Source organism: Danio rerio, chromosome 13 (assembly GCF_049306965.1).
Source record: "Danio rerio strain Tuebingen ecotype United States chromosome 13, GRCz12tu, whole genome shotgun sequence".
Lineage (NCBI taxonomy): Eukaryota > Metazoa > Chordata > Actinopteri > Cypriniformes > Danionidae > Danio > Danio rerio.
The window spans coordinates 34,873,169-34,894,545 of record NC_133188.1 but is presented as its reverse complement, the minus strand read 5'-3'; the positions used below and the strand labels follow the sequence as shown (position 1 = coordinate 34,894,545).

Genomic DNA, 21,377 nt, shown 5'->3' with positions numbered 1-21,377 from the left:
CACAATATTTCTGTGACACTTACTCAAAATGGCTTTTTAAAAATATAAAATGTATGTAAATGCTTTAAATTTTCATATTTATTTATAAATAATCCATCAAATTAATAGAAAGGCTCATACATCTAATCTTATATATCAGCTAACATGAAAACATTTGTCATATTTTCTAGTTCCTCTGGAAGGCCCGGCCTCAAGAGGCTGTGATTGGCCAGCTAACATAATGTGCTGTGAAATTGCGGATTGGCTCCATGTCATGCCCCTACAAGCACATGCTGTGTAAACAGTTAGTCAAAGCAGCTGTTAGCAGTGTTAGCTGCCTAAATCTGAACCTCACGCCTGCTCTCTAAAATAAAATCTGACAAGTGTCTTTGACATATATCCGGAAAAAGCATTGTAAGTTATCTGAAAAGTTCACATATCTTTTGCGGCTGCATAGAGACACTGCAGCGGTCCTAAAGATTGTGGGTGTTTACAGCGGTTTGACTGATAAATATGAATTTGTAGCTAAATTGTTAATAGTGTCAAGCAGCATTTCCTGTTGTTTACATCCTTGTTTACATCCTCACTGCAACACACTGTTAACACTAGGTACTGTACGTGTAGTTAATCAATTTTAACAAATTAAACTACTTACAGGTTGTGGCTCACGATCCACAAATTCGTCTGTTGAAGGAAATTTAACTGAATTCAGCACTAAACTGGGAGAGATTCTGGAAGCTGTCCTTTGTCAAATGTTAGCTATATGTTTTTTATAATTCTCTGTAACATAATTAAAATTGAAAGTTAAGCACTTCTCTCTTTGTGTCGTTTCCTTTGGAAGCCCAAATACAAAAACAGAAGAAGCTCTGTGGAAATAGCAGTGTTTGGACGACATTTTAGCTTTCTCTGCTATAACATTACATCACCTCTGGTCACACCCCTTCGCTGCACAGGGTGTGTGCGTAGTGAATACATGTAACCGCAAACCCTTGTGATCTCACTAGCCCAGATGATTTTTTTTTGTAGTCCCAAACGTTGTTCGCTGTAGGCTTTGCTATGCCAACTCCAAAGCCAATGTCTCCTTTGCATTGAACTGAGATATGTTGTTTATGTATGTACATTGTGATGTATAACTGCAATCTTGTGTATCTTTGGTCTTACTGGGTTGCTTTTGCACAAGTTACCTGTTTATTTAAATAAATGGAACTGTTAAAAAGTTTTCTGTTATAGTTTGGTGCCACTAGTAATGTTTATTTTATTTATTTAGGTGTTCTGAGGGAATCCAGACCGTATCTGAAGGGTAGAAGCTCTCGGTTTGATGTTGAGCAGCTCATCCTTTGCATGAAAGTCATTCTCAGTCGATCAGACACACTCATGCTGTTAGAAAAAGGGACGGCTCTCTCTCTGCCTAATGCCTGAAGGCAACACACAAACAAACACACATTTATCTTTAAGATAATGGGTTGATTTTGAAACAACATAAATGCACACTCACTCCTACCTGTGCTTTTTAGCATTTGTACCTTATAAGCATCAGCACTTTTAAAACCATTTTCTGGGATTTGTAGCATCTCATCATTTTCACAGGAATGTTCTGGATCAGGCACATAGAACAGATACTCCATATTGCGTTTATAGTTCCTGTTACACACACACAAAAACACACACACACACACACACACACACACACACACACACACACACACACACACACACACACACACACACACACACACACACACACACACACACATTTGATTAATTCATTTGGAATGACTAATACTAATTAAAGCAAAAGCATTCAAATAATCATAAAGAGCTCATTATGTTTTACAGTGCAAGCAGTAAATATATTCACTAAATTTCTTTTGCGTGACAATATTTAAACACTAAATCAATTCTGTACAAAATAGTAAATAAATGGAATAAGTATAGAGATTGCATCGTCTTCTCCACACATGTAAACTGCCTATTATAACAGACACAGAACAGTATTTAGCAATTTGTTTAGAGTCTGTCTTACTGAGTCTGGCGATTTGTAATCCTCTCACACAGTTTATGAACATTTCCAAGTCTACCGTAGATTAAATCAACTAACTTTATGTTGTAGCCACACCATTCAGAGCATTTACTAACGGTTGATATTTTAGCATGTTTTTCTAAATCGCAAAAATCCATGCATGCGTCAAAACAGCAGCCTGCTTCCATAATCAGAGTGTTTTTCAATACTTCATCCGCTACAACATCAGAAGTGTTTGAAAAATCTCTAATGACTGGACTCAAAGCATGTGCATTACTGTTCACACACACACAATCTCACAATCTCACACACACACACACACACACACACACACACATAATGTTGAAACTACTGATACAGATGTTCAATGTCAATTTGCTTATTGAATAGCATTTCATCCAAATAAATGTATATGAACTATAAACATAGATTATCAGAATGTTGAGATAAGAAAATGATTATCTCTAATGCATGTTCTAATGATGAGACTAATGCATGCTCCATTTGCTGAAAAGTGTTTTGTCAAATCATCAGTGCAGTGGTGTAAAGAAAATTACAAATACTCAAATTACTGTATTTGAATAGTATTTCTCAGAAATTGTACTTTTACCATCACTTGAGTACATTTTTAGTGTGGTATTGGTACTTTTACTCCACTATTTTCCTTCAACCTGCAGTCACTACTTTATTTTTTACTTATATATTTGATTAGCTAAGTAGAATAATCTTGCCATTCAATCAAATTGCATGTAGAAAAATCATATCATACAGAACAACCTTAAGTCACGGGTGCTTTAGAAATGCAGCAAACATGTACAGTGCTGAAGCATTAAAAGTGTCACAAAATCATCACACGCAATGACCGAGAGACTTTAGATGATGATGAAGATGTCTACTGTATGAGGATTAAAATCACCTAATTGCCTTGAACAATCACTAAATGTACTACAGAATGTTACGTTTTCACACACACCTGCACAAATAGCATGTTAACACATCAACCTTTCACAATGTTAATACTCACTACTCTAAAATACTTTTACAAGGGCAAGTTTTTACAAACACGTTGAGTAATATTTACAATGGATAATTTTACTCTAATACTTGCTGTATATTTTTGGCCAAGAAATGGTATATTTACTTGAGTATAATTTGTCAGTACTCATTCCGCAACATAGGCTCATTCCGTATATACGTTTCTAGAGATCGTAAAATATGTAACCAGAAGTACTTATGGCTGCATTTTGTTTTAAAATGAATGATATGGGGCGCCATTCTTTATGAACAGCTGTTACCAGTTTGTCTAGTTAGTTCACCATGTATGTCGATGGACTTGAGATGCAGAGAGGATATGACCACGACAATGGGGTTTGAGTTCGGTGAAGAACAGTTCCAGAAAGCAGGTAAGACAAAAACAGCAGCCATAAAAAAATGCGAGTGAAATGAACAGGGTGAGAATGTGGTAAAAATCAGGTGAGGCCTTTTCTTTTTCTGAATTGCTTTTTTTTAGCAAAGTGGGTGGGCGGGTCAATCTGTACTTTTTAAAATACTATTGGTTGGGTTTAGGAAAGAAGGAGGGTGGGTCAGTCATTCTGTCAGTCCAAAGCAGCCTCTGGTGGATTTACACGAGAACAAAAATTGCAACAAAAAAAAGTAGTTCCTGGGATGTATTTGGCGCTCTCCAGAAATTTATAAAGAGGTACATTTTCAGAATGAGCCTGAGTTGTCTTTCCACCATTTCAAATGATCTAAAAGGCTTAAACACAAACAATAAGTCCAAAAAGCACTAACAAACTGTAAACAAAACCAGGGTAATATTGGAGGTTGTATGTGCATGATTAGTGTATGATGATTAAAGTAAACCAGCATCAAGTTTTGATTAATTAAGTAATTAAGATAAAGAAGATTTTAGTGTCATGCAGGAGTCATACAGTAAGCATGCAAGGGTCTGTTTTATTGATGCACAAACAGACTATCTATGTGCACTCTGACATGCTAATCACACTTTGGACTCTATTTTGACAGCCTAGGTGCAAAATCTGATGAGCAAGGTGCAAAAGCATTAAGGGCGTATTCAAATCCACTTTTGCTATTTTAAGGACGGAAAAATATGCTCTGTGCCACAGTGCATGGTCTAACTGGGTTGAGCTTATTCTCTTAATGGGTTATGGGTATGTTTTGAGAATAAACCAATCACAGTCTCCATTCTCTTTAAGAGTCAGTTGCGTCGCACCATGGCACATTTTCTATTTACATGACATCTTTGTAAGTGGAAAATTGAACACTTCACTGGCAAGAAAACCATTAAACAGAACATCTTCAGAACGAGAATGAGTCTCCTCCAATCGGCCTTTACTTTCACTTTCACTTTCACTGTTGTAGATAGGGAAACGTCTTGGATGCACAGACATCGATTAGCCTACATAAGTAATTTTGTTTGTTAAGCGCAAAGATTTGTTTCAAAACTATTTCTAAATTCAGTTCTAATTTCCAGCAAACGAATTTATGAACAATAATAACGAAGTGTGTTAAAAAAAACTGAGTTATTTCCAAAGACACATGCTATGCAATGCTATGGTCCAAAACCTGACAGGTGGGCAAATCTAAGCTTGTTTTTAATAAAACAAATATAAATATGCATTCAATAAATAATACTAACAATAATAATAACAATATACAAAAGCAAGATGTCATAAATAAACTAAAAAAGGCCCCGAGATGAAGAAGGCTGGAAGGCATTGGTTTTTATATTTATGTAGAAAGCATTTATTTTTAACATATTTTGATCCTTTATTTCTTTTTCATTTGTAAAGATATTTGCGTATTGCTGTACATCCTCTGTGTTTTAAGCAATGTGTAAGGAGGCACACAACTTACGCACTCTGCGTTGAACTTTAGACCTGCTTTCAGCTGGTCTACTGATCAGTCTATTTTAGTTCCTCAAAATAGCAACATTGCGCCTTAACACACCTCTTTTCTAGACCGAACACCCATGAGTCCACAAAGTGGCACAAATGGATTTGCTATTTAAACAACGTGGCAGAAAATGGGGAAAATTAGTTTTGCGTTGGTCTGAAAATAGCAACACGTCATGGAAACACGTCTTGCGCCTTATTGCGTCAGGTGGATGATAGGGCCCTTTGTGTTACACACAAACAATTGGGTGCATTGGCCTTGTTTCAATCAAAACTACAAGCTTTAATCTGACTCTAGCTAGCAGACATGAAACTTCTCTGAATTTACAGAATATCAATCTCCCAGAAACAAAGTCCTACTTAAAATAATCAGTATTTATCTGTAATAATCTGCATTTATAATCTGTGTGTTCTGTTTTAGATCTGCTCATAAACAACAAAATGAAACTGACCATATGGTTTGCATTTAAGCCAGACCGCATCTTCCTACCCAAGCTAAAAGCACTAGGCCACAATTAGATGCAAATTGGACTAAACTTCCTGTCAGTGTAGTAAAACTTCAGTGGAACAAGTGTCTGACAGACTCACTGTGCGAAGGGTGAAGACTCTTGTCTGCAGAGAAGAGTGTGCACTTTGTCCTGGAAGCGTTGCCTCAGGGCTCGATTATGGATCCGGATGATCCGATTGATCTTTAAGCCTGAGATGTGGTACAGTTTATAATCCCATGCGCAGAAACGAGACAGTAAGAGATCATAACAGGATGTGAACCTTAGAGAGGATGCAGAAAAAAGTACATACAGATCATTGATTTTCCATGTGCTTTTGTAAAACAGATTTCACATAAATAAATGTAATACCAAAGGTCGCCTGTGTTTCCCTCCTCAAAGCGAATGTTCCCCACTGTTTCCAGCTCCAATAGCAGGAAATGCACCATCATCTCCTTTCTATTTGAAGCCAAAGTCACATTATGCTGGTGACATGACTCTACCCTGAGATGAAGAAAAACATGGATAACGTGAACCTGATAATAATCACAGGTTTACTTGTATAAATATGCAAACTCACTCATCTAAATGCTGTTTCCAGTACTTGAGTCGGATTTTAAGAGCGTTCAGTTTGTTCTGTAGACTTTTCTCATAGCCATGAGTATGACAAAGGTCAGAGTCTTCAGGCTCTTCTGACTTCGTACCAGCACAATTTACATGGGAAAGCTCACACTCCAGCTGCGCAAAAAGATGAGTGTGCAAAAGTTTGATGTTTGAAAGAATGTAGCCTTGTATAATATATAATTTTATATACTCAAAACGTAAATGTGATATACAGTGCTCAGCATAAATGAGTACACCCTATTTTGAATTTATTAAACAGATATATTTAGTAAAATATTTTAGTCACAGAACATATATAGAAACATCAAAATAACATATTTCAATTCACGTGTAAATCTGCAATTTGCAAACTACAAAATAAAAAAATGATATATTTTTGGTTTCTTTTAATTTTTCCTCTTTTTTAAATTTTTATTCATTATTTTTTCTAACATATAAATTTGAGCAACTACTTTTTGTTAGATTAGCTCCAGAATTGGCTTCAGTACTGACTGATCTACATTTACAAATGTAATATTGTAAAATTTGCTATAGAAAATAATACATTTTAAATATTGTTAAAAAATTATAATACTAAAAGATAAATAAATATTAAACGCTGTCCAAAGGCCCTGGGTGAAGGGCGCTACCGTTGACAGCGTGAGTTTTGGAGGATTGGCTTTGTGAAAGCTGAGGAAGAACCATTCCAACTGCAAAGGACAAGGTCGGGCCTCCTCCAACCAGCCCCTGGCAGTTGAAAGTCAACCTGGGGAAGCAGCTGAAGTTCCCACAGCACATAATTACAACACCACTCTGACCAGACATAATTATCATTTCTGAAGCAACAAGACAGTTGATTATGCTTGAACTCACAGTGCCCTGGGAAGAGCGGAGAGAGGGGTCTGGACGCAGACCTGGTGCAGTGCAACCCTAACCTGCCTAATTAACCTGATTAACCTAGTTAAGCCTTCAAATGTCACTTTAGCTACATAGAAGTATCTTAAAAATATCTAGTAAAGTATTATTTTCTGTCATCATGGCAAAGATTAATTCTAAATCAGTTATTAGAAATAAGTTATTAAAACTATTTTGTTTAGAAATGTGCTGAAAAAATATTTTCTCTGTTAAACAGAAATTGGGGAAAAAATAAACAGGGGGCTAATAATTCAGGGGGGCTAATAATTCTTACTTCAACTGTATAAACATTTACAGTTTTTACATTTAAACTTATACAAGTGACGTACATCGAGGTATTCTATACTCACATGTCTAAGCGTGTGTGTTAGCACTCGTATCTTCTCCTCCGGTAACTGTATCTGCTCTCTTCTCTGCTGCCTGAGCTTGGCTCTGAGTTCATCAAACTGTCTTTGCACACCACGTACCCGCATGGTGTAATACATCATTTTCTTCAACACTGTAGACTGATGCACAATTCTTATCACTTTAACCATACACACAATACACTCAGATGCATAAAATAATTATTCCCCTACCTCTGCCGTGTCTTTGAGCTGTCTGCTTGACATGTCATATGTGTCCAGGAGCTGCAGGTTTGGCATGTGGTACAAGACATGGATGTAGTAATTATAGAGCAGACACACTGGGTTTGGGATGCACTGAGGGTCCTTTAGACTTAGGTATCTCAGTCTAGGAAGCCGAGCCAGATGAGTCAGCTCCTATGTAAACAAAAGTTGCTCAAATTTTACATCCTGTGTGTTTTTCTGTAGGGACTAGGAGTGTTCGTATGATTTCATTTAGCAAAAGCACAAAAATACTGGCATTGTACGTTGGATATTTTTAGAATGGTGGTTTATCATCACTATTACTTTGGTCATTCATACAGTATATTTGTTTAGATGTGAATATATGAACATAAATGATATCTTATGGTGGCTTTGTTACTCATGTTCTGTTTACATACTATTTTACTTACTATTACTACTAAAACTAAAATGTGCATAATTTGATATCCCCAACACTAAATTAACCACCTTTCTCACTAAGTTACATTTTAAAGAGGAAAATAATAATAGTATTCTTTTGTGATCCAACTTGCCTGGTGAATAATAAGTTAAAGTAGATTAAATAAATCCCATGTGTCTTTGCTAAAGAAGAAAGATATGCTGTGTTTAAGGATCAGGATGCTATGTAGTCATTCTTGTTTTTTGACCTGTAAGAAATTAATCAGCAACCATACAGCAGTGCACTAAAAATCTCTCTGAAACAGCACATTGGTCCGCACAACATTTTTTATCTGTATTCTTTCTGAAAGTATTTTTCCCATTGGTTTTCCCAATAGGGATTTTAAGTAGGCTTTGTTGAAGCACAGTAATAAATGAAGCAAACCATCCTGCTACAAGGGCAATTACAACATTACACATATTGCTTTATACCAAAGCAGTAAATGGAAACTTGACAAAAAGGCAAATCTACAAGACTTGTACTTTTCAGTTTATTTGGGGGAAAAAACTACAATAAGCATTACAAATGACGTTATGATAATAGACAATATGATATTATGTGGATGAATATAATAATATGTAAATGTAAAAATGTGTATGTAGTGTGAAAACAACAAATTTCTTCAATTAAGTGCATGTAAAATATATTTTTTAGCAATGCTATGTTCAATACCACTCCCTGTCTGATGGAATTTTCTCTTACAGCACTGTGGGTAATGTAGTTTTTAATAATAATTCCTAACATTTACAGTTGAAGTCAGAATTATTAGCCCCCTTTTGTTTATTTATTAATTATTTTTTAATTTTTTAAATGATGTTTAACAAAGCAAGGACATTTTTACAGTGTGTTTGATAATATTTTTCTACTGGAGAAAGTTTTATTTGTTTTATTTCAGCTAGAATAAAAGCAGCTTAAAAGTCATTTTAAGGTCAAAATTATTAGCCTTTTTAAGCTATTTTTTAAAAATAATCTACAGAACAAACCATCGTTAAACAATAACTTGCCTAATTACCCTAACCTGCCTATTTAACCTAATTAACCTAGTTAAGCCTTTAAATGTCACTTTAAGCTGTATAGAAGTGTCTTGAAAACTATCTAGTAAAATATTATTTACTGTCATCATGGCAAAGATAAAATAAATCAGTTATTAGAAATGAGTTATTAAAACTATTATGTTTAGAAATGTGTAAAAAAAAATTCCCTCCGTTTAACAGAAATCGGGGAAAAAATTATACAGGGGGGGCTAATAATTCAGGGGGGCTGATAATTCTGACATCAACTGTATATAGCGCTTTTTTTGGACAATCAAAGTGCTTTACACACTGCGGGGACTCTACTCATCCACCACTAGTATGCAGCATGCACCTGGATGATGCGACGGCAGCCACAGAGGCCGATCACACCGAATGTGCTCAAAAACGCGAGGCACACCGTACTGCCTTTTTTATTGACATCACTAGGCAATGACTGAATCAGCTGGGTGTTATGCAAGAGTGTTGCTGTTGATATTAATATAATTTTAATATTTAAGAATATAGTTATATTCTAGATTTGTGAAGTCATATAGCTCTAGATAAGTCAAAACAGCAACCACTAGTCTCTCCTCCATCTTCAAAAGTCTTCGTTGTTGTCTTGACAGCACAAACACTGCAGGCATCTCAACGAAAACCCCGCCTCTGCTTTCATTCGATTGGAGAATGAAAAAGACACGAGTGATGTAATGGATTTTTTCCGCTCAGAGTTGACTTTTTTCACCTGCGAGTGCACTGCACACAAGGGCAAAAACGCAAGGCGCAACACTCGCGGACGTTAGTAAATCATTCAAAAAAGGCGCCTCTTTATGCAAAAAGCGTGCTCAGTGTGATCGGCCCCCTTATTGCATCAGACCGCACACCACACACCAGCTGATTGGTAAAGACAGAGTGACTTAGACAATTATTATATGAGGAAAGTTAGGAGGCCATGACGGACAGAGGCCAGTGGGCAAATCTGGCCTTTAAACCCCTACTCTTTTCAAAGGACATCCTGGGAATTTTAACAACCACAGAGAGTCAGGACCTTGATTTAATGTCCGTTTTATGCAACGGATGCCCTTCCAGCTGCAACCCATTACTGAGAAACATTTAACTCTCATTCAAACACATACACTACTGACAATTTAGCCTACCCAATTCACCTAGCGGATGTCTTGGGAGAAACTGGAGCACCCGGAGGAAACCCACGCGAACACTAGGAGAACATGCAAACTCCACACAGAAATGCCAACTGACCCAGCTGAGGCTCGAACCAACGGCCTTCTTGCTGTGAAGTGACAGCGCTACCTATTGTGCCTTTGCACTACCCATTCTAGTATGCTAGTATGTACTTCCACCAATGCAATTTGCTTCATGTTGTGCATTAGTTTCCCGTTAGAGAAAAGAGCCTCACATACAGTATGAGCCTGAAGACCATTCACCTGAACAATGAGCCAGCACCATATAAACACCTGTCAGCTTGCGTTATGTTTCGGTGTGTGTTAGGAAGAGTTGTAAAAAAGGCCCAGACAAAAAAAAAAGAGTGCCGAGGCCAGACGGATGAGCTTTCAATCACTCGACTCACACAAAATAACAAAGGCTCCCATTTAGAGATGCACACCCCATTCAGAGCCCACACCTCTTGAAAATGGAAATATTTATCTGTGTTATTGAAAAAGTGCCTATTTTTCCTCTTGAAAGGAGAGACAGACAATAACTGTTTGGGCACAGATGCCACATTACGATAATGATGTGCACTGAGAATCAAAAATTTCAATCGTGCCGTTCCTGAAATGAGCAGGTCTCTTCAGGGTAGTTGAGAAAATACGTAGCATGCACAGAAATAACAGTAATCAGCTCTATCCTGAGCAGGAGAGGGAGGAATCAATAATGCCCTGTAGATACAGGCCTGTGGTAATAATGGTGTGAAAGCCAGAAGGAAATTATTAGTCAGTAATCTCTGACACAAACAAACAAACAAAATGGGCTTCATACAGAGGGCACTCAACAATCTGATAAGAGAAAATGCATAAAGAATTAGATATTTACAGAAGATGAGAGTGCTACTTTCTTAGGTGAACTGCTAGGGTGCTGTGGGTGTATGATTTTTTAAACTCATTTTGATTACGTACCCCTATATACATTTCTGGAGATCGCCAAATACGTCTCAGGAGTTTTTTTTTTGCAGCTTTTATTTTCATGAATCTGCCAGGGGCTGCTGTGTATGTTTTTTTGGAATCTCAAATTTCTCTCGCGAGTGCCATTCGTGCCTGCTCTTTTCACGTAAATCTACCAGAGGCTGCTGTCTACTGACTGACCGACCGACTGACCCACTCTCCTCCTTCCCTAAACCTAACCAATAGTGTTTTAGAAAGCACCGATTGACCTGCCTACCCACTTTCCTAAACACAACCTACAGTGTTTTCAAAAGCAATCCAGAAAAAGAAGTGCTCGCGGCAGCCTGATTTTTACCACATTTTCAGATTTTACCATATTCTCACCAAGTTATTTAATTGTTTATTTAATTTTTTAGCTTTTGCTGTTACCTTAACTGCTTTCTGGAACTGTTTTTCACCAAACTCGTGTCTCAAATTCTGCCACATACATGGAGAGCCACTGAACAAACTGGTAACAACTGAAAAAGCCGTCTACATGGAGGTAAGCAGTCAGCTGGTAAACGCGAAAAGAAATAGCGTCATACTGCCCCGTAGCGTTTGTTTTAAACACGAAATGTAGTTTTACATACTTCTGGCTACATAATTCGCAATCTACAGAAATGTATATAGAGCTATGTTTTCAGAATGAGCCTGCGTTAGATTTTTTTGGAATGTGTTATAGTACACTAAAATTCATAGTTGGATCAACAATCAGGTTTCAAAAATAAAAACTTGTAATTTTTTGTGAGGGAAATGTATTTTTAAAAATAGCCGATGTTCTTAACACATGCTTTGTTCTACCAACCTTTTTGCAAGAACTCAACTTATTTTAAAAATGTTGATTAGTGCAATTTGTGCAGATAAACTACACTACCCATGCTACTGCTGTAAAGAAAGTCCACCAATTAGAGTCGCACCAAACAAATGGAGGTCCTTAGCTCCACCCATTTCCACAAAGCACCATGATTTTAGATATCAGCAACAACTCCAAATCCATGTTCAAGTTTAATTCTTAATGTGTGGTTCAAGTTCTGCAAACATTTTAAAGGCAAAAAGGTCCACTTTGTAATGGAAATAGCATGGTGATGTGTGAAGCACATTTCACACAGAAGCTTTTTTTTTTTTCAAAAGAAGCAGTTTTCTCTCTGTAACCGCAGCCAATGAATGTGAAAAATCAACAGTAAATATAACCACACCTTTATTTAGGTATATTAAAAATTAAATTATGCATAAGCAATAACAGCAGGGTTGTGTCACTTAACATATGCTATTAATAATATAATAGGAAATGCAAAAGGCTTAATACCTTATTCATGACAATCATTTTGATGAAATTCTTAGAATAGCAAATGTTACATTACTCATACCTTGAAGGAACTGATCTTATTCCCTGAGAGGTTTAGATTTTGGAGATTGCAATTAGGATCCAGACTATGACCTCAGAGATAAACAGGGAAATATTAGAGAATTAATTGACAGATTCTGAATGTGTGTATGTATTCTAATATAATAATACTAAAATTAAACGCAAAAATTGGTGTTTTACACTTTACCTACCAAGAGTTTCGATAGCATTGTCAGCAAGATTCATCTCCTCGAGGTTTACAAGTGAATCCAGTCCCTGTGGAAAAAAGGTGTAAAACACTGGTGTAGATATTGCAGCACATTTACAGTGTCTCAAGAAATAAACATTAGCTACCTGTATGTCAGAAATCTGGTTCTTATTTAGCCACAGAACGCAAAGATTGACTAACATCTCTAGATTTGTGATCTGGTGAATGTTGTTGTCGTACAAAAATAACTTCTCCAAATGCAAACAGTTATGTAGGCCTGAAATCTCCTACAACACACCAAAAAAAAAAAAAAAAAAAAAAAAAAAAACTGGTTAATCCATTAGTCATTATTAATTCAGACATCAGACATGTGAAACTTATAATAAAATATTAGTCATTCTGGGATCACACTGAAATACAGTTCCAGAAATGTTTGTTAAGATCTTTCCTGTAACTTACATTCAACTTGCACTCCACTACCCATAATTCTCTAAGGAGCGGGCAATACTCCAGGCCTTGGATTGAGCTGATGCTTTGGCCTACAATTGTAAGGCTGGACAGTCTGGGGAAAAGAGAAAGACCCACCATGCGCGGGAAACCAGAGAAAAACATCTCCAAAACTATTTCACCACTGCCCTCCTGACACACCTTCTCATAGGAGAGTCCATTAGACACACACTGAGGAAATAAACAGAGCACAAACAAGAGACTAAAAGCACACCACATATTTACACTGTAAATGTGGCATAACTTTGTAAATTAGTGTTTAATCTTGTTCGAGGTGACATGAATACATTTACACAATATATGATTAAAAACCATCTTCACGTAGCTAAGACTGTTAAGACTGATCTGTCTCCTTAATGTTTGTACAATATGCTTTGCTTTGTTTTACATATATATGAAAAAAAAAAGATTCAATGAAAACACGCAATGCCGCTTAAAAGTTGAAAAAGCAAATTATTCCACATCTGAACCTGTACAGTCCTAAAAATTAAAGCCATAATTGTTGTATAAAGCATTCACGGCATTCCAGAAGTGCTTCTGTGCCACCTTTTAAATTATTATTATTATTAATAATATTATTAGACATTTTGAAGAGGCACAGAGGAACCTTAAATCAGCTATGGTTAGTTTAATTCCTGTAGTTGACACTTTTCTAAATTAATAAAAATTAGACAATTTTCTAAATTTCTAATTCAGTATCAAATTATCAGACCAAAAATGACAAAACTTACCAGCTCTTTTATAATGTCTTCATCTCCATTTAGTCTCTGTTTTTCGTTTTGTGTCATGATGTCCTTAAAACAATCATTTTTAAATGCTTACAAACATTCAACAAATGTAAATGAACGAAAATACAGTGCATCCGAAAAGTATTCATAGCGCTTCACTTTTTCCACATTTTTTATGTTATAGCCTTAATCCAAAATGGATTAAATTAATTTATTTCCCCAAAATTCTACACACAATACCCCATAATGACAATGTGAAAAAAAGATTTTTTAAGTTGTTGCAAATCTTTTTAAATTGAAAAAAAAAAAAAAAAAAAAAAAAAAAATCACATGTACATAAGTATTCACAGCCTTTGCAGTGAAGCTCTAAACTGAGCTCAGGTACAATCTGTCAATTGGAGTTCACCTGTGGTAAATTCAGTTGATTGGACATGATTTGAAAAGGCAGACACCTGTCTATATAAGGTCCCAGGGTTGACAGTGCATGTCAGAGCACAAACCAAGCACGAAGACAAAGGAATTGTCTGTAGACCTCCGAGACAGGATTGTCTCAAGGCACACGGCTGGGAAAGGTTACAGAACAATTTCTGCTGCTCTGAAAGTTTCAATGAGCACAGTGATCTCCGTCATCCGTAAGTGGAAGATGTTTGGCACCACCAGGACTCTTCCTAGAGCTGGTCGGCCATCTAAGCTGAGTGATCGGGGAGAAGGGCCTTAGTCAGGGAGGTGATCAATAACCCGATGGTCACTCTGTCTAAGCTCCAGCTTTCTTCTGTGGAGAGAAGAAAACCTTACAGAAGGACAACCATCTGTGCAGTAATCCACCAATCAAGCCTGAATGGTAGAGTGACCAGACAGAAGCCACTACCCGCCTGGAATTTGCCAAAAGGCATCAGAAGGACTCTCAGACCATAAGAAACAAAATTCTCTGATCTGATGAGACTAAAATTGAACTCTTTGAAGTGAATGGCAGGCGTTTCGTTTGGATAAAACCAGGCACGTCTCATCACCAGGCTAATACCATCCTGGCAGCATCATGCTGTAGGGATGTTTTTTGGCAGAAGGAACTGGAAAATTAGTCAGGAGGGAAAAAGGAATGCAGCAATGTACAAAGACATCCTGAACGAAAACCTGCTTCAAAGGAGGCCGTCTCTGGAGAGATCTGAAAATGGCTGTACACCTCACTTCCCATCCAATCTGATAGAGCTTGAGAGGTACTGCAAAGAGGAATGGGCAAAAATTCCCTAAGACATGCGTGCCAAGCTTGTGGCATCATATTCTAAAAGACTTGAGGCTGTAATTGCTGCCAAAGGTGCACCAACAAAGTATTAAGCAAAGGTTGTGAAAACTTATGTCCATGAGATTTTTATTTTTGATATATTAGCAACAATTTCAAATAATCTTTTTTCACATTGTCATTATGGGGTATTGTGTGTAGAATTTTGAGGAAACAAATTAATTTAATCCATTTTGGAATAAGGCTGTAACATATACTTTCCGGATGCGCTGTAAAGTTACTTATTCACTATTAATAATGAATACAGTCGTTGTTGTAGCTAAACATTATAACGTTAGCTAATACAATGTATTCATATTTTTCTCAAAAACGTGCTTAGTTTATACTGAACAGCTACATATTTCTACAATGCTGAAGAAAAAAATAATAGTTAAAATAATAACTTAAGTACACATTTCCTTGATTTTAATTGTATAAATGAATATTGACAGTAGAAAAATCTTCACCTATTTTTGTATTACTGTAACATCCAGATCAAGTCAAATTCCTTCACACGCCATGATTTAGCACTACAAATGACACATCAGTAAACACTTCACCACAATGTTCAACAACTGCATGATGCCTATTAAGTGTAAACATACCTTTAAACAGTAAAACACATCAATTTCCAGTATGGAGCCGTACTTGTAATGAGTTTCCTTTTTATTTGCTCTCTGCAATGTTTACATCAGGCCGTTGCTAAGGAAGCGCTGCTCGCCGGTGTTTGGGTCGGGAAGCCCTGTTTGTATGTGCTGTTGTGCGCCAGAAGATGGTGCTAAAGCATCATCCGAGTTACTCAGCGTAAACGGCATACTCAAGTTAAAATCCAGTAACATACATGGCTTATATAATTTTTTTTTTAAATATATAAGTAATTAATTTGATAACAAATAAAAATAATGATCATCCACGTGTGGCACAAACATGCCAAAAGCGTGGATACGAATGTCGACAGCTAACTTATATAAACCATTACATATTAATTAGTGATAAATAAAAATAGCACTAAACATAGTTTGTCATTTGGGGTTCCTTCACTGTGAATGCATGAATGAACGAATGGTTGAATGAAATTGACAAATATAAAAATAACATTAAGAATAAAAAATAATAAAATAATTAATAATAACGAAATAATAGCTATATATATTAGGCTAAAATAACAAAAGTTTGCCATTCGAAGTGCCTTTTTAAAATGTCCAATTTAAAAATAAATGTCTCGATTATATGCATAAATATTTTTAAAATGCTAATAGAAAATAAAATAATGAAGAATCATTTTCTGTGAAAACTTACGTCAAATAGTAACAAATTCTGTAATTTCAAGCAGAAACAGTCAAAAAAACGCAATGTTATCAATCTTTTATTAATCCTTAGACGTATTTTGCTTATATTGAAACAGACCCGCCCATTTATAAACCACTATATATTGTTTTAAATGTGCACTCTGATGTAGCATGAGCCACGCCCGTGGTGTGGAGGCGCGCGCACACGGACCGTCCTCTAACCGGAATGTCGCTCTCCGTCCTAAATCCGTGCCAACCGCGAGCCGCACAGATACAGTGACGTCAGCTCCGAGACACTGAACCAAACACATCAAGCCCACTGGCTCCGCTGCTGCGAGACGGGAAGCATCGGTCAGGATCGGCCATATTAAGCGTCACGTCTTTCAGATCTCGCTGAATCGTTCTCGCTTCGGAAACAAGCTCTCCGCGTGCGACTACTGCAAGCATGTCCGCCAATTCAAACGAGGGGCCGGGTTTGGATGGGAAATGGTTCGAGGAGGAGGAGGAGAAGAACGGGATGTTTGGGAGCGCAGGGCCCCATTTCGACGAGATGCGGGACGATCTGCGTGCGCCCAAGCAACAATTCCATCCCTTTGAAGGAACCGGCGTTGCCATGGAAACTGCATCTACAGGTAAATTTGGGCTTTTTATAAATGGCCATTGTGTGTTTTAGCGACGACACCCATGATTTGTTGTGCCGGGGACGAAAGAAAAGAAGAGTCTGAAGAACAAGATGATGATGATGTTGAGTTGGAGATGAAGAGAGACAGAGCAGGCCATGGGTGTGACAGCGCCTGCATGTCTGCATACACACACGCGCGCGTAATGTACTGTGCTAGTTCACACAACATGATCTCACAGTAAAACAAACAACAACATTCTGACGCTATTGTGTAACGGTTTTTGGAATTAAGCAGGGGTGTTGACGGAACTCTCGGGGTGATGACGTGTTCATAAAGCAAGCAACAATAATGTAATCATCATTTCTTTGTCTTTGTGCTCATCATGTCTGACTGCACTCTTTCTTTCTTTCTCCTCGACCGGTCTCCCTGTTCTGGCTCAGTGATTGGGTATTGTCCACCCCTCTAATTGACCACTTCATGTAGCACAGCAGCACTATGAAAAACTTTGTGAATATGACAGTTCATACAGTACTGGCAACAATGGCACAATCTTCAAATCAAAGTCAGACCTTAAAGGATCACATAAGAAATAATAAATATTTGGCTAAGATTAAACAAAAAATGCTGGGCGTCATGGTGGTGCAGTGGGTAGCACGATATCCTCACAGCACGAATGTCACTGGTTCGAGCCTCGGCTGGGCCAGTTGGCATTTTTGTGTGGAGTTTGCATGCTCTCCCTGTGTTCGCGTGGGTTTCCTCCGGGTGCTCCGTTTACCCCCACAGTCCAAAGACATGCGATACAGATGAATTGGGTAGGATAAATTGGCCATGTATGAGAGTGTATAGATGTTTCTCAGTGATGGTTTGCAGCTGGAAGGGCACCCACTGAATAAAACATATGCTGGATAAGTTGGCGGTTCATTCCGCTGTGGCGACCACAGATTAATAAAGGGACTAGGCCGAAAAGAAAATGAATGAATGAATGGAAAATTGCTACAAATTAGCATGAGGTGTTGTCAGACCTGCTGCTTTAATCTGCTGTTTAACATGAACATGTCGTATGATGCTGTTTTAATTATTTCATTGCCCATAGGATACATAGTATAATGCTAAAAAAAACATACTGTACATAAAAAATGCACTGCGGCCTTTGTCTTTCTGAAACTCTCTGATTGAGTTGCGATTTCTATGAAGGGCTTTAAGTGCTCTGATTGGCTAACTGACCAAGTGCATTGTGATGCCAACTCTGATGGCGCAGTGGGTAGCACGATCACCTCATCAAGAAGGTGGCTGGTTTAAGTCCCGGCTGAGTCAGTTGGCATTTCTGTGTGGTGTGGAGTTTGCATGTTCTCCCAGTGTTCACATGGGTTTCCTTCGGGTGCTCCGGTTTCCCCCACAGTCTAAAAACATGTGGTACAGGTAAATTGGGTAACCTAAATTGGCCATAGTGTATGTGTGTGAATGCAAGAGTGTATGAGTGTTTCCCAGTTTTGGGTTGCAGCTGGAAGGGCATATGCTGCGTAAAACATATGCTGGATAAGTTGGCGGTTCATTCTGCTGTGGTGACCCCTGATTATTAAAGGGACTAAGCAGAAAAGAATATGAATAAATGAACCTAATCGATTTGTGTTGGGACAACATGAATGAATTGTGTGGAATCCTGCATTTGTTTACAGTGAAGAGAGGATACATCTCTTTTGGTAAAGATACAGCCTCTTTAAATCCTTAATAAGACATTAAAATTCAACTTAGGACTCATCATTAGTATTTTAACTTTTTTCTTCCTGTTTTAAAGGGACACCTGAAAACAAATATAAGCATTTACTCATCCTTAAGAGGTTTAAAACCAAAGAAGACATTATAAATGATGTTGGGTCCTATCCACAGTAGGCATTGGCTGGTATGATAACCTTGGATAAAATTATCACGGTTTGACAGTATTGTGATTGTGATTTTTAAATGTCTGGGTAAAAAAACTAAAACTTTTTCCCCTTTGAACATGATATATTTTATTTTGAGAAATATATAAAGTATTTTGAAGCAGTAAACATGTCAGGCTGAATAATTCAAATGAATCATTGACTTCTGCTGTCATTTTTTCGGCTGGAGAGACTGTTGTTCTAAAAAAAAAAAAAAAGTCTTACACATACCAAAGGAATGGTACAGCAGAAAATTTGAGCAGTTTTAAAACCTTAACTTTTCCAATCCACGGTATACCTTAAAAACGTTTATCGTCCCATGCCTAATCCACAGTAGAAAAAAAGACACATCATGAGATAGTGGCTACAAGTTTTCATCAATTTTCATAATATCTTTTTTTTTTGTTCAAGATTTAACAGATTTAGAACAAATGGAGGGAGTGCAAATGACGGAATTTTCATTTTAGGTTGAACTAACCCTTTAAAATATACACTTAGTGTTTGGCACCATCTATAATGTTTTACAAAGAAAAGAGCAGTTCCTGAAAATGATATTCACTCCAATGACGACTCCAGTAACATCAGAAGCCTAATCTATTTTACATGGAGCACCACCTCAGGGGTGAGATCACATCAGATCACATGACCAGCCAAATAGGGCCCATTTTGTCTTGGTAAACCCCTGCCGTTGGACACTTTCACTGAGTAAATGCATTATGGCTGTGCTTGAACTGAACATGTTCAAAAACATTGGAAACAAAAGCATTGCTGCAAATCCAGCATGTGAGATGAAAAGTGAATAAAATTGTATTACTCTCAAAAAAATGACATTTGCTGTTTGTTTAAACTGTTAATTTAAAATGAGCTAAACAAAACAATTCATGATTTTCTTTAGAATAATTTGGGACAAATTAATTGTTTGTGCTTAATACTACACTCTCAGAAATAAAGGTACGCGGGATGTCACTGGGGTGGTACCTTTTCAAAAGTTACAAGTTTGTACTTAAATATTGGAACCTAAAAAGTATTTATTAGTACCTAAAAAATTGTACTTGGCGACGCAGTGGCGCAGCAAGTAGTGCTGTCGCCTCACATCTAGAAGGTTGCTTTGAAGCTCGTTCAAGCCTTGGCTCAGTTGGCGTTTTTTTGTGGAGTTTGCATGTTCTCCCTGCGTTAGCATCGGTTTCCTCTGGGTGTTCCGGTTTCCCCCACAGTCCAAAGACATGCGGTACAGGTGAATTGGGTAGGCTAAATTGTCCGTAGTGTGTTTGTGAATGAGTGTGAGCCAATCACATAGCAGTAATATGCAACAACAGGAATCTGTAGTTGTGTTAATATTAGATATTCACTAAATGTTTGGTCGCAGAAAATTATCGACTGAAAATAGGTCATGCTGCATCATCCAGTATTGTTTGTTTAGCACGCTTGTTTCACACTTACTCTTTTAAAAGTCGAAGCATTAACAGCATATATCGAAATATGTATCATTACCGTTCAATAAAGAAAATAATTATCAAGACAGCATTTTTGCCATATCACCCAGCCCTGCTCAATCCATTTAAAATTGTAAAAACTTAATTGTTCATGTTGTCCCAACACAAATCGCTTGTCTGGAACCCAGCATTGCTTACAATGTAAGACGTTTGTTGTTATTATTAACCCCCCCCACCCCAGTTTGAAAAGTGGGTGGGTCCAACTCTATTTAGGTGGGAGTGTCGGGGGAGGAAAAGGGTTTGCACAAAAATGGAGAACGCACTGATTTTCACAGAGGCAAAACAACACTCAAGACGCAGGGGAGAAAAACAGTGACAATGTTTACATCAGTAATCGAATTATTTGCCAAATTATTTGCCAAATTCGTTGATTTTAGCTGCAGTAAAGCACTTTCACTTTCATTCAGGAACATTTCATGTTTCCACTGAAATATATGTGTCCTATAAGTGTTTTTAGCAGCGTGAGACACATGTATGACTGTCAACATCTCAAAAAATGTGTTTTGGTGTTTTGTGACCCTTTAAAGCAAAATGAAAGAAAGGCATGCTAGACCCAGATTAGTTTAGAGGACACCATGTTGTGTGTATTTTGTCTCACCTTTAAAAATGATGATAATGTAGCTATAAACAACATCTGACTGTGCAGCTTGATCTCATGAGGAAACGCAAGTATTTTACGTTTTGTCAGTTTAGTGGCTATTCATACGAATTCGTACGAGTTCAGTCGTACAAAAATGTACGATTTTAAAAAGGAGGCGTGGCACCTAACCCCACCCCAACCCCAACCGTCATTGAGTGATGAGCAAATCGGACTAAATTTTACGAATTAGATTGTACAAATTCATACGAATTAGCC

At 37.3% G+C, this 21,377-nt stretch overlaps 2 protein-coding genes across 20 annotated transcripts in view; one reads left to right on the top strand and one right to left on the bottom strand.

The window, feature by feature from the left end:
- lrrc9 (leucine rich repeat containing 9) overlaps positions 1 to 21,377 on the bottom strand; it is a 71,331-nt gene that overhangs the window by 30,667 nt on the left and 19,287 nt on the right. For 6 of the 19 annotated variants that reach the window (XM_073919144.1, XM_073919153.1, XM_073919157.1 and 3 more), the window contains exons 1-13: positions 15,803 to 15,881; positions 13,925 to 13,987; positions 13,146 to 13,364; positions 12,833 to 12,973; positions 12,691 to 12,754; positions 12,501 to 12,571; positions 7,496 to 7,678; positions 7,268 to 7,423; positions 5,980 to 6,137; positions 5,772 to 5,903; positions 5,503 to 5,682; positions 1,503 to 1,620; positions 1,268 to 1,394 (exon numbers count right to left, since the gene is read on the bottom strand). In XM_073919144.1, coding sequence (XP_073775245.1) covers positions 1,268 to 1,394; positions 1,503 to 1,620; positions 5,503 to 5,682; positions 5,772 to 5,903; positions 5,980 to 6,137; positions 7,268 to 7,423; positions 7,496 to 7,678; positions 12,501 to 12,571; positions 12,691 to 12,754; positions 12,833 to 12,973; positions 13,146 to 13,364; positions 13,925 to 13,981 — 1,606 coding nt within the window. In that variant the 5' untranslated portion in view covers positions 13,982 to 13,987; positions 15,803 to 15,881. Of the gene's footprint in view, positions 1 to 1,267; positions 1,395 to 1,502; positions 1,621 to 5,502; positions 5,683 to 5,771; positions 5,904 to 5,979; positions 6,138 to 7,267; positions 7,424 to 7,495; positions 7,679 to 12,500; positions 12,572 to 12,690; positions 12,755 to 12,832; positions 12,974 to 13,145; positions 13,365 to 13,924; positions 13,988 to 15,664; positions 15,728 to 15,802; positions 15,882 to 21,377 lie in introns of those variants that run through there. The other 13 variants (XM_073919145.1, XM_073919141.1, XM_073919149.1 and 10 more) reach the window with 6 other exon arrangements.
- The window catches only part of rtn1a (reticulon 1a), a 45,884-nt gene continuing 41,223 nt past the window's right edge, over positions 16,717 to 21,377 (top strand). The window contains exon 1 of the mRNA NM_001029967.3: positions 16,717 to 17,118. Coding sequence (NP_001025138.2) covers positions 16,932 to 17,118 — 187 coding nt within the window. The 5' untranslated portion in view covers positions 16,717 to 16,931. The remainder of the gene's footprint in view (positions 17,119 to 21,377) is intronic.